The sequence below is a fragment of the Mandrillus leucophaeus genome, unplaced genomic scaffold (genome assembly GCF_000951045.1).
Source record: "Mandrillus leucophaeus isolate KB7577 unplaced genomic scaffold, Mleu.le_1.0 Scaffold262, whole genome shotgun sequence".
NCBI classification, from domain to species: domain Eukaryota; kingdom Metazoa; phylum Chordata; class Mammalia; order Primates; family Cercopithecidae; genus Mandrillus; species Mandrillus leucophaeus.
Window position 1 is genome coordinate 2,264,514 of NW_012102721.1, and position 13,887 is coordinate 2,278,400.

General features: G+C 43.2%; 1 protein-coding gene across 1 annotated transcript in view; it reads left to right on the forward strand.

Moving 5' to 3' along the window:
- The window catches only part of IGSF5 (immunoglobulin superfamily, member 5), a 45,058-nt gene that overhangs the window by 8,976 nt on the left and 22,195 nt on the right, over positions 1-13,887 (forward strand). The window contains exons 2-3 of the mRNA XM_011984179.1: positions 3,153-3,470; positions 8,721-9,020. Of these exons, the coding sequence (XP_011839569.1) occupies positions 3,260-3,470; positions 8,721-9,020 (511 nt within the window). The 5' untranslated portion in view covers positions 3,153-3,259. The remainder of the gene's footprint in view (positions 1-3,152; positions 3,471-8,720; positions 9,021-13,887) is intronic.

The following is a 13,887-nucleotide window of genomic DNA, read 5'->3' on the forward strand; positions in this document are numbered from 1 at the left end:
GGAGGATCTGGGTTGAGGCCTGAAGGTGGCTATTTCAGGAGAGGAGAGTACATATGGGCTAATTCTAGAGCTCCTGAATGTCCATCCCCAAATTTGTAATGAATACCAAAGCGTTCAAATGCTTCATGTTGGAAAGTCTTATGCGTAGAGTCATTTTCATTTGTAGATATCACTCTGAATATCCATTATCAACCTGTGTGTGCACGCGTAATGCTCTTCCCAGCCCTCTCCTTGCCACCTTGCCTACTGTATAATGGGTTATATAGAACTCAACCAACATGTTTATTCCCTCAGTACATAATCACTAAGCAGTTGTTTTGGACCACTTCTTCACCTGTCATGTGACGCTGTGCCAGAATCAGGTTGGAAAGCAGGCCGCATTATATAGGGTTCAACAAAACCCCTCTGATGAGACTTTATGGTTTGTAAGGTGGACTCCCCAGTCCCTTAGATAAGAATTTGGGCAAGAGAAGAAAAAGATCAGCCTTCGGTCCTTAGTGACAACCTTAGCTAGTGGCCACAGGGAGGTTCCCAGGCAGGAGGAGATATTGATCTTTCCCAGTGCTCTGCCCCCATCTGACTGACTGCTCTATAAAGCAAAAGGGAGAGGAAAGAGGAAAGGGAGGTTTTAAGTGAGGCAGGTGATTGTTGGATTCAAGGTCTTCTTTACAGTTTTCTCCTATTCTGTATAGGGGAAGGTTACCGCCGATAAGACACAGCTGAGAGAGGGATGAGCTCCCAGGACCTAAAGTGACCAGAAATACGGCTCCTGAGTCTTGAGGCACAGCTGTAGCGTGGTTTACTTAGCGTTTGTTCTAGCAAGGACATTAACCTTCCTCCAGTGTTTATTCTGAAGAAATGTTTGGCTAGCCTTCCTCATCTCACTGCCTGACCTTGCAGTGCAGAAAAATGCTGATCATTGCGGCTCTTAAACAGTTAGAGCTAAATGCCTAGCTAAACACAGGTAATACAGTCAGGGGAATTTGGTGTTTAGAGTTGGATACCTCCTGTTTCACCTGAAAGTCACATCAAAGTCAAGGAATTTCCATCTGGTGCAGCTCCCTCCTTCCTCCTTTTCATCTCCCAGCTGCAGAATAGGGTTATGTGGGCTGCACAGATTGTATGATTCCGTAGTGACACGTGTGGCCTCCAGGGTACATAAAGATTGGCCTTGGAGTGAAATAATCTCAGCACTTCTCACAAGGCATTGGAAGGAACTGTGGTTTCAGAGGGATGCTGGTTCTGTTGGCGCTGCATGGCCCGGGCTTCTCACTGGGTAAGGCTGGGGCTCACCCATCCATCATCCCCACACTCACCCTGCTGGGCTCTGTCCACTCGACTGCCATCGACCCAGGGTGGGAGTGCAGGAGGAGTGTGGTTATTACAGCATGGACCCTTGGGGCACAGACTTGGCTATTTTCTCTTCTTCTTAACAAGCAATTCAGAGTTCTGGAAACGGCATTGCGGCTTCCCTGGGGGAATTGTTTTTAAATTCCATTTCTCAAACTTAAAACAAAAATCAAAGATCAAAGAGATCTTGGATCAGAGACACTTGCTGTGAGGTCAGGGAGAATACCTAACCTGAGTTGTGTTTTAAAGTCATACTTTCTCTCTCTCTCTTTTTTTGTAATGATGTCCGGGGACAAAACAAAGAGTAGTAATCATGTTTATCCAAACGCTGGCTTAGCCTTAGTGAACTCTCACCTTCTTCAGTTCTGCCTCTCCCAAGCCAGTGGGCCCCTCCTCCACCATGGCATCCTCGCCTGCTGGTCCTGCTTCTGGAGGGAACTGTTCCTGGTGGCGGCTTACTCCTTCCCTTTCACCTGTCGTTCTTGCAGGGGCAGTTCGGCCCCCATGATGTGCCTGGGTACGCAGGCGAAGTGCTAATGTGCTACTGTGTGTCCAACGGTGTGATTCCTCCCCAGAAACCTTTAGGGCTATAATGAGATTCTTTTAGAACCTGCCGTGCCATTTTTTTAGACAGAGTCTTGCTCTGTTGCCCAGGCTCTAGTGCAGTGGCACGATCTTGGCTCACCACAACCTCTGCCTCCCGGGTTCAAGTGATTTCCTGCCTCAGCCTCCTGTAGCTGGGCTTATAGGCACCCACAACCACACCTGGCTAATTTTTGTATTTTCAGTAGAGACGGGGTTTCACCATGTTGGCCAGGCTGGTCTTGAACTCTTGACCTCAGGTGATCCGCCCACCTCGGCCTCCCAAAGTGCTGGGATTACAGGTGTGAGCCTCTGCGCCTGGCCTACCTTGCAGTTTGACTTTACAAGACAGAAGGAAAGGGAGGAGCTGCAGTTTTGGGTGCTACCCAGTGTATGTGATGGCCGGCTACCTGGTTCACCCACAGGGATCCCACAACACCAGAAGGTAGTAGGACGTGTTGCCGTCTCAGTGATAGGGTGGGCACGAATGAGGAGAAGCCACGGTCTGTGGTGGCCAGGGCGTCTTCTTGCTATAAACTCTGAATGACATCAGAAGGGAAAAGAGGATGAAATTCAGAGCGGGAAGGTCTGAGTTTGGGTCCCAGCCCCACTGCTGTGAATGCCAATCCTGGGATGTTGCCAGTTGGCAGAGTTGGTTTTTAATGGAGGCTCTGAGGGAAGGTCTTCCGTGCCTCTTCCTTAGCTTCTGATGTTGCTCCAATCCTTGGCATTCCTTGGCTTGTAGATGCATCACTCTGGTCTCTGCATCCATCCTACATGGTGTCCTTCTCCGCAGGCCTCTGTGTCTCAAATCTCACTCTGCATTTCTCTTGCAGGGACACCTGTGATTGGATTTAGGGCCCATTCTAAACCCAGGTCGATTTCATCTTGAGATCCTTACCTAATTACATCTGCAAAGACCCTATTTTCAAAGGTTCCATTCTGAGGATCCAGTGGACATGTGTTTTGAGGAATACTACTCAACCCAATACAGCTGTAGAGTTAGGGGGTAGAGTGGAAAGGAGGGCATGGCCGTGGCTTCCACCGGAAGCTCCTGATCTGCCGGGGAGAGCTGGTTTTAGGATCCAAAAGACACAGAGTCTGAGCCACTGGATGGTAACCCTGGGGGTTACCACTGATAAATACAGAAAGGTTACAGCACACAGTTGATTTATGGAGATCCATTCATTTACCAACTTGAAAAATTGGCTGCCTTCCAGGTTCTGGATCCGGTAGTGAAGTCATAGAAGGCCCCCAAAATGTAACAGTCCTGAAGGGCTCCCAGGCTCGCTTCAACTGCACTGTCTCGCAGGGCTGGAAGCTCATCATGTGGGCTCTCAATGACATGGTGGTGCTGAGCATCAGGCCCATGGAACCCATCATCACCAATGACCGCTTCACCTCTCAGAGGTATGACCAGGGTGGGAACTTCACCTCGGAGATGATCATCCACAATGTGCAGCCCAGTGATTCGGGGAACATCAGATGCAGCCTCCAGAACAGTCGCCTGCATGGATCTGCTTCCCTTACGGTCCAAGGTGTGTATGCAGGTGGCTTCTGAATGCCACATCTGAAGTCCATCGGGTTAAATGTCAGAGGGCAGGAAGAACCTTCCAAAGTTCATGCTGCGTATGATGGCAGATGTGGTCTACCTTCAGTTGGTGTTGACGTACAATCATTCTGAACGGATGAATGCTTTGTGGTTTGTCGCCTCCTTCCTCCCTCATGCTCTCCCTGCCTCCTCCCTTCCTCTTCCCTTCTCCCCCTCTCTTCCTTCCCTCCTATGTGCTCTAGCCTTCAGTTGGCAATAGGCTTAGAATTATTCTGGGTGGACTAACGTTTATTGTTTTGTTGATTTATCCCACTTCTTCCTCACTTCCTCCCTTCTTTCCCTTTTTCCTGCTTCATTGCTTCTCTCCTTCCATCTTTGCTTTCCTTCTTTTTTTTCTGGTTAAGACTAATAGAGACAGATTTTATCACTTCCCCTTTGAATCCATTTCAGTATTTAATAGCCTTTCTGGAAATATATCCTGTAATTCTTCTGGGGCTAGTTGCAGTCATTTTTCTTTGATTTAGAGACAGTTGGCATTCACTGCCCTTTCTCTAGTTTTTCCATGTACATGACCATATTTCTCTGCTTACATCATTTATCAACTCTGAAGTATGCTTTAACGTTTTCCTCTTCCAAGCAGAATCCCCCCAACTTATTTCTGTACCCTGCCTTCAATTACAGTGGGATAGTCATTACAGTCAAAGTTGTGTGTTCACCAAATATATCAAGTCGTTGAGAGAAAAGGAAAGAATAAACAAAATTTATAATAATAGATAGCTTATTTTTCATTTTAGAGGTAATTTGGAGGTGCTGAAGATAATGTTTCGCAGTAAAAAAGTAAAAGGATGCTTTACAAAGATTTGGAATAGTCTTACCAAAATTTAATCACTTTGCATTCTTTACAAGTGTATTTATACTCTATTTAAAGATATAGAGTTCCTGATTTCTATGGCAGCATTTCTTATAAGAGAATATATTATATCTTATAAATTATTTCTTATCTCTATGTATTTACTTGTCTGGAAGAAATTCCCAAAGATTTTGTTCATATTTATGTTGCTATTAAATCAGATTTCATAACCTTTGGTGGAGACATGTTTACCTATTTCTATTTGTGCTTTAAAAAATGTTTTCTTACTTTAGAAATTTAGCTAAAATTGGTGTGTCTTTACTTTTGTGTGTTTTTAATTTTATGTAGTTTAATTAGGGGCACAATTGTATTTTCTAAATAAGTGATTTTATAAGGCTATTTAGGACTGTTGGCCTATTTTGCACGACCAGATTCTTATTATGATAATTTGTGATATAAGAGAAAGAACAGAGGAAAAAAGAATCAAAGATATAAATTCTGGTTTTGGCTTCATCAGTTATCTATCAGACAGACCCCTGAGATGGCTCAATTTCTTCATTTTTAACCTGGAGATGAATCTTCCCAGCCCACCTCAAGGGTTTGCTGTGTGGATCGGGTGAAAAAATGACTAAAGATGGTTTGATGACTCCAAAGTCCTGTCTGATTTAATTCCCTGCACGTTAAGATGGGAGCCAGAGTGTTCTAGTGGTCAGGAGTGCAGACTTCGGGCTTGGCTGCTTGGGTCCATGTTACCGCTTTATGACAATTTGTGACCTGGGGCACAATTACTTAATGACTTTGAGTCCTAGTGTCCTCATCATAGGGCTGCCGTGGTATGAGATGAGCAGGTCTATGTAAAGCCTTTACCACACCTGGCTCATAGCAATCACTGTATGGCCATTTGCTATTATTTATTGTGTTCCCAATTGTATTGGGATGCTATTGTATTGGGTATTTAAGAGTGACTCAAAGAGGAATGGAATAAGACACAATTTCTTTCTTTTAAAACTTCACAAGAAGAGTGGATAATGCAAGTTGCACAAATAATAGGGATGCCAGTCACCCAGATGCTGGCAAGTGAGATGGAAGGGAGGCAAACTCGGGTTCCAATCAAGAGGGGAGCTTGACAGAGTCAATAAAGCCTTCATGGATGATTTCATGGAGAAGGTGCCGTTGAAGATGTACTTTCCAGGTCTGTAGATGGTAGACAGAATGGGAAAGCAAGAGAGAAGGAGGGCATCTCTGGAGCAGGGAAACAGGATCACAGGCATGGCTTATTACTGCTATACTTATGACACATCACATTCAGAAACCATGTGGTTTTGCAGCATGTTTTCCCAAAGTCACAAGTCTACAAATTTGTCTGAATCCCCCAACATGACTTTTTATATATTGGTAGTTATGGTAGTTTTTGGTTTTAATACAGATGGAAGAGCAAGCATCTAGAGGAGGCAAAGACTTCTCCAAGATATTGCGAGAGGAACCTATAGAGCTTGGACAGAACTGCATCCCTTTATCCTCGTGTCATTGCTCTGAATGGTACTTAGTTCCTAGAGGAGCAAATGTTCTCTGAGCAACAGGGTCTCCCTCAAGGGAGAAAGAATCTTGAAAAAAGAGGAAACAACCATGAATTATTCTATGATTTTTTCCTCCTCCTTATATGTCAACAAAATAGAGATGATATAACTCCAAATTGAGTCATCTGAAATCCATGGGAATATTCTAGTATCACTTTTGTATAAAGTGTTCGTCATGCTACTGGATAACCTTTGTGAAAGCCGGTGGGGGAAGGTGGAATCCCAATTGTACACAGAAAAAGGAAATCCTTCAGATTGCTGAGTTGGTCCACTTGCTGCCTTATCCACCAGTCAATCAAACACCAAATTCTAGACCTCTTATGTTTTGAGGGCTGCAAGGACTTGAGTTCAAAAGTTTCTGTTATTAACTGAGACAATATCATTCCTCCCAGTTCTGTCATCTTAAACCATCTCTGTCACACAAAACAAACACAAAATCCTTTAGACTTAAGGGACAAACGCTTTCTCCTCTCCTTGTTGCATTTACAGTAGCCCTTGAATTAGCAAAACTGCCTTTTTTATTCCAAAGGAATATTCAGGAAGGAATAATTGGGAAGCTAACATTTCAGAACAAAAAGATCTTTCAGAGATGACCCAGTTCACTGTAGTCTAGGGACTCCTCGATGTACCCTGAGATCCTTTCAGGGTGGTCTGTGAAGTCATGATTGTTTTCATAATAATATGAAGATTCCTATTATTGTTGCCTTTTTCAGCCTCCTCACAAGTGCACAGGAGAGCTTTCCACTGTACTTTGGGAAGGTCTGCATGACTCAGCAGAACAGCATTTTCCAGATGACTGAAGTGTAATAAATTCATGCAAGAATAAAAGGTCCATTCAAAGTGCCAGATAGTGCAATGGGTTTTAACATAACAGAAAATGAAAGTTCCTTGATAGAATTTCAGATTCCACTGTGTAAAAACATTTAAGAAACCTCAGCCGGGAACGGTGGCTCATGTCTGTAATCCCAGCATTTTGGGAGGCCCAGGCGTGCAGATCACTTGAGCCCAGGAGATTGAGATCAGCCTGGGCAGCATGGTGAAATTCCATCTCTTAAAGAAAAAAGTGCTGGGTGCAGTGGCTTACGCCTGTAATCCCAGCACTTTGGGAGGCCGAGGAGGGTGGATTACCTGAGGTCGGGAGTTCGAGACCAGCTTGACCAATATGGAGAAACCCCGTCTCTACTAAAAATACAAAATTAGCTGGGCATGGTGGTGCATGCCTGTAATCCCAGCTACTCGGGAGGCTGAGGCAGGAGAATCGCTTGAACCTGGGAGGTGGAGGTTGCAATGAGCCAAGATGGCATCATTGTACTCCAGTCTGGGCAACAAGAGTGAAAATCTGTCTCCAAAAAAAAAAAAAAAAAAAAAAAAGAAAAGTAAGTTTTGGTATTCAAGAATATCCACAATTATCTGCAAAGCTATTAAATACTCCTCACTGTTCCAACTACATATCTGTGTGAAGTTAGGTTTTCTTTATATCCTTCAAACAAGGCTGTATATTGCAACAGACTGAATGAAGAGACAGCTATGAGAATCCAGCCAGACATTACAGAGATTTATATAAGTATAAAACAATGTCACTCCTCTTATTATTTTAGTTTAAAAGTGTGATTCGTTTCCATAAAAATATGTTAATCAAAATTAACATGTAATAAATTATTATTTCTAAATATATACTTTAAAATAAATGTTTAACTTTAATGTAAAATATGATAAATGTTGGTAGATAAAACTCACATAAATGAAAGGTCTTTGGAGTCCTCAGTGATTTTGAAGAGTGTAAAAGGTACTGAAACCAAAATGTTTGAGAAGTGTTGATCTGGTCAAACTATCTCATTCAGTAAGTACAACAAAGAGAGCCAAAAAAATTCAGTGACTTGCCCAAAGTGATGACAATTTTCTGGCAGAACCAAGATTGGGAAGAAATTTTTTGATTCTTAGTTTAGTATTCTTTTCCTTATGTTGTGTAGTCCAGAGTTTCAGCATGTTTTTGCTTGGACATTTATATGTATGTGTGTGTATATATATATATATATTTTTCACTAACGCTGTCTTTACTGGGGCCAATCCTCAGGTTGTTTTAGTCACACTTGTGAAAACAAGTATTATTTTCATATGGGTTGTTTTCAGTATGAATGCTGACCTATGCAAGAGTGTTCTTAATGAAAAATAACCTATCTAAGTTATTCTGACACATGATTTGGGTTAGTTATTTCTGTAAATATTAGATTGGATTTTGATTTAATTTGTAATGAGAAACCTGTGTTAAGGCAATATCCTAAGAAGTTATGTTTAAGACCATATGCCCCTAGAAATAAATAAAAATGCATCTGATTGACCAAAACTCCAGGGGAGACTTGCGTCCCACCCTGGGCTGTGTCCTCGTCACAGTGAGAAGAAGGTGAAGCTCGTTTCTCTTTTTCGCTTTGCTCCCTGGACAGCCCAAGATAATTCTGTAACTCACTTCAGGTACTGCATAGCCTCCTATGGCACGCACTCTCCCTTTTCTTTCCCATATAATTATTTCCCCTGGTTTCTGACTTTTATGAAGCATTTTCTATGTAACTTTGTGCTTTCTTGTGAGCAACCTCACCTTCTTCAGAGACCCTGGCAGGTGTGCAAAAAAGACCCAGATACAATCTGAGTTAAGATTTCCCAGTAGAGACACAGCCCCTTTGGGCTTGGGAAAATAGGTCTCACAAAACGTAATTTGAAGCAAAATTTAAAAAAAAAAAGAGAGAGAAAAAGAAAACTTAGAAGTGAGAGGCACAGTCATGTCTTCAGTGTGTTTCTCTCTTTTCTTCTTTAGTTATGGGAGAGTTGTTCATTCCCAATGTTAATCTTGTAGTCGCTGAGAATGAGCCTTGCAAAGTTACTTGTCGAGCCTCGCACTGGACCCGGCTCCCGAATATTTCCTGGGAACTCGGTCTCCTGGTCAGCCATTCAAGCTATTATTTTGTTCCGGAGCCCAGCGACCTTCAAAGTGCAGTGAGCATCCTGGCTCTGACCCCACAGAGCAATGGGACTTTGACATGTGTGGCTACCTGGAAGAGCCCGAAGGCCCGCAAGTCTGCAACTGTAAATCTCACTGTGATTCGGCGTCCCCAAGGTAAGTGATGACTTTCCGCTTTACATGAAACGAATGATTATTTCATGCTTCACTATTATGTAGAATACTCCTTCATCCACGGTGCCTGGAAAAACCATAGGACAACCTTGATTTCGGGTAGGGATGATAAGGCCAATCACATCTGCTGTCAGCTTAATAATCTTTTTTTTTTTTTAAATTATTATGCTTTAAGTTCTAGGGTACATGTGCACAACGTGCAGGTTTGTTACATATGTATACATGTGCTATGTTGGTGAGCTGCACCCATTAACTCGTCATTTACGTTAGGTATATCTCCTAATGCTATCCCTCCCCCATCCCCGCACGCCACGACAGGCCCCAGTGTGTGATGTTCCCCTTCCTGTGTCCAAGTGATCTCATTGTTCAATTCCCACCTACAAGTGAGAACATGTGGTGTTTGGTTTTTTGTCCTTGTGATCAGTTTGTTTGCTGAGAATGATGGTTTCCAGCTTCATCCATGTCCCTACAAAGGACATGCACTCATCCTTTTTTTTGGCTGTGCAGTATTCCATGGTGTATATGTGCCACATTTTCTTAATCTGGTCTATCACTGATGGACATTTGGGTTGGTTCCAAGTCTTTGCTATTGTGAACAGTGCCACAATAAGCAAACATGTGCATGTGTCTTTATAGCAGGTGGGACTGTAAACTAGTTCAACCATTGTGGAAGACAGGGTGGTGATTCCTCAAGGATCTAGAACTAGAAATACCATTTGACCCAGCCATCCCATTACTGGGTGTATACCCAAAGGATTATAAATCATGCAGCTTAATAATCTTCTACCCTCATCTGCTTTTAAAATTCCATCTTAAAGTTTTTTCTCTTATTACATTTGAAAGCCATTTAGAATCTTGCCAATTATTTATCATCAAAGAGCATCAAGTTTGGAGAGAAATGCTTGAGTTAAACATTTTTTTCTGTAGCGTTTACCCACCACTGTTTCAGTTGGATTCCACCCACTGAGCCAGTACGAAGCAGGTCCTCATATTGCAGGAGGGCCTCAGGTCTCCCTGAATTTCTTCCAATCTTAGTCGAAGTATAATGCTTCATTTTTTCCCCCAGCAAATCCACAATGTATTTGAAAGTGTCAAGTCTATATGTATATAGTTTAACTTGACTAAATGACATAACTTTAAAGTTTAGATCCCTCTAAAGAATCTCCTGTGGGTTTTTTGGCGTACCAGACACTCTAACCACATTCCTTGAAGGGGCCCATAGAGCCTGTGTGCTTTGAGTCAGCCTGGGCAGAGTGGGCCCGGGGATGTTGGAGACTGACTTTAACTTAACATATTACAAAAGAGGAAGTGAGGCCTAGAGAAATTCTATGCTTCCATCTGGGTCACACAGCCAACGTGGCAGAGCTGGGTCTAGAAGCTGAGAAGAGCTTTTCTTCTCGACTAAAGCTTTTCCCACCATGACAACACCCTTACCTGAGATCTTCCAAAGTTCAGAACAAAGCCACAGCCACAGCCAAATAATAATGGTAACGATAATAAACAGCACTCTATAGCACTTACCGACTTATCAGGCACTGTTCTGAGCACTTCTCAAGTCTTCACAGAATTAACCTGCCCGACAGCCGTGTGAGTGTTGCTGTTATTCCTATTGTCAAGGCAAGGTGACAGGGACAGTGCTGTTGGGATTTCGCCCATGTCTGTAGAGTGAGTAAATGACAGGGCAACCTCTACTCACCTGTAGAGTGACTAAATGACAGGCAGTCTGTCTCCAGAAACTGCTCACCTGGCAACTCCGCCCGCCGTGTGAGAGCCACTTGGAGGGTACATGAGGTCCCATGGCTGCCGTAACAGAGGACCACAGGCTTGGTGGCTTAAACAGCAGAAATGGATTTTCTCACAGTCCTGGAGGCTGGAAGTGTCAGCAGGGCTGGTTCCTCCTGAGGGCTGGGAGGGAGCCTCTGTCCCTTACCTCCCGCCTTGTTCCCTGTGGTTGCTGGCCATCTTCCACCTTCCTTAGCTTGTAGAAATGTCACCCTCCTCTCTGCCTTCGTCTTCACTTGGTGTTCTCTCAGTGTTTTGGGTCTTTGCTGAGATAAACATTTTCGAACGGTACAGGTTGTTTTTGCAAGATGCCTCTCAATTTGGGTCAATTTGGATTTGTCTAAAATGTTTCAGCATACTTTGATTTAGGCTACAGATTTTTGGCAAGATATAGGTAATATCATGTGATCACAGGATCACAGTTTTCATCAGTGTAAGTTGGACCCTTTGGTGAAGGTGGCATACCCTGAATTGATCCAACATAAAAGTACCTTTTTGCCTTTATAATTAATGTGTAAGCAACAGATATTGTGGGAATATCCTGTTTACCCACCTAATACAAAAATTTTTAAAAAACTTTTATTTTAGGTTCAGGGTTACACATGCCGGTTTGTTATACAGGTAAACTGATGTCACAGGGGACTGTTGTACAAATTATTTTATGACCTAGGTACTAAGCCTAGTACCCGTTAGTTATTTTTTCTGCTCCTCTCCCTCCTTCCACCCTCCACCCTCAGATAGACCCCCGTGTGTGTTGTTCCCCTCTATGTATGTGTCCATGTGTTCTCATCATGTAGCTCCCACTTAGAAGTGAGAACAGGCGGTATTTGGTTTTCTGTTCCTGTGTTCGTTTGCTAAGGATAGTGACCTCCAGCTCCATCCATGTCCTTGCAAAGGAGATGACTTTGTTCTTTTTCCACCTACTAACTTTTACATTCATTGATGAATCATTGCCTGAATCAATTACTTCTATGGTGGTTGTAAAGAGTGATTTCCTGCTTCCATTATTCTTTCCATATCTATTAATTGGCTTTCTTTTGTTAAACAAGAGACTTCCCTCCCCTTTCTTCCTTTTCTTTTTTCTTCCTTTTTTCCCCTCACAGTTTTAGTAGGGACTCAATTTTGTTCAATACATTCTAATCTATTCCTGTCATTTTTCATTTTGACACTCAGATTGCTCCAGACGTGGCCAGTCGGTGTCCCTTCAAGCTGGTGCTGGCGTCCTTCTGACATCCCCCTATTAGTTTTCGAGCACCTGGACCCATTAGGTTTTCCAGACTCACTTTGTACTCCCCTGTCTCCACTTGGAATCAGTCATTTTTGCAGGGAGCCAACCTTAAATATCATACGTTAGTCTACTTAAATATGGTAAAGGATGGTCCAGGCTTTGAAAGAGAAGATTTTTTAAAATTCCATTAGCACCAAATGGAATAAAATGGACTGGTTAAAGCATATATCCTAACAGGGTAATGATACAGCAGGAGCTCTGGCCTGATTGATGGTACCTTAGAGAGATAGATTTTAGAGACTGGCTTGCCTGCAAATGTTTTCTTTTGCAGTGGAAGGGAAAGGGAGCACTTAATTTCCCTTCATCAGGTTTAATTTGCTGAATTCTTCTTAGACCAGGACTAGTGCCTTAATGACGGCAGCTGGAGGCATGGCTGCTGGGAGCGGGAGGCTCAGAGGGTGCTTGCAATGAGTCTAGCTTTATTGAACTCATTTGGAAAAGGGTAATTTGTTTCTAAATTATTCATCAAGATCCAGTGCAGCTGATGGCTGGCTGCATGTTATGTGTTTTATGTAAGTTTTATTAGCTGAAGACCTCATTGCAGCCTTGGCTGGCAGAGCTGGTGACCAGACGAGGCTGTAAGGAGAACAGCCAGGTTTCTAGAGAGCCAAGCGTTAATGGGTCTATGCCCATTCAGTCTTCTTCAGGAATCACATCAACATCCATTTTCCCCCCATTTCCTAAAAGTGCAAAGCATTTGTTTTCATTTCTGAAATGATCCCTGCAAGTCATTGAAAGAAGAATGACGTCAACTTTGGAAGCCTATCCAATCAGGGCAAGTCACAGGGTTGTATGAAGTACTTCCTGGTTTATAGTTCAAAAGGTTTCTTTAGAGAAAAGCATTCTGGGAAGACTAACCCTCATTTCAGATCTGTTTTTTAGAAATTGATTTTCTTAATTACAGAAGTGATACAAACCTTGAGCACTGCAGATGTATCCAAAACTAGAGAGTGAGGCCCCCTCACCCTGACTTGGGAGAAGCACTGTCAGAGCCATCTGCCCGTCGGGGTGCTTTTCTTTGTGCAGTTATTTGTGTGTAGGTTGTGAAATGGTTAAAATGAAGTAGTGTTTTTAGGACACACAAGCACCTTGTAGAATGTAGTGATTCCTGGTGATAACCTTACCGTGTTGAGAAATGGCAATTTTGGGCGCAGAGAAGAGTAGTAGAAGTGACAGTCCTGGGCCTTTGCCCTGGCACTGATGGTGCAACTTTGGGCAAGTCAGCAATCTTCAGGGCTCAGTTTTCTCACCTGTAAAGTGGGTAGGAGAAGAATAGAGAAGTCCTCTCTCCCGGCTGTGGGTCAGGGCCAGCAGAGGAGCCTTCTTCATAAATACACCGAGGCTCAGCCGCCTCCTGGGGGTTTTTTTCATGGGTTTTTGTGAAGCCTGGGAATTACAATTGTAAAAAACGTTCCCAAGTTACTCTCATGGGCAGCCAGGATTGGGGGCTACTGAACTGAAAAAAATCTCTAAGGTCCAACCTTCCCATCCAGCCCGATCAAGTGCTATGTCTACACAGACTTGGACATTAGACAACCTGGGTTCCAGTCCCGGCTCACCCAATCACTAGCTATGTGTCTTCTGGACAAGTTACTTACCCTGTCTGAGCCTTAGTTTTAGAACAGTCCTTGCCCCAGAGCACACAGGACTGGAAAGGGAGTAATTGTTATCATTCACACTATTGATTCAGAGATCTCTTGTGTCGCCTCTAGTGGGCACAGGGATGTGCTTTGCGCATAACGGTGGTGACATTTGGTATTCATATGTACTTGGCACATG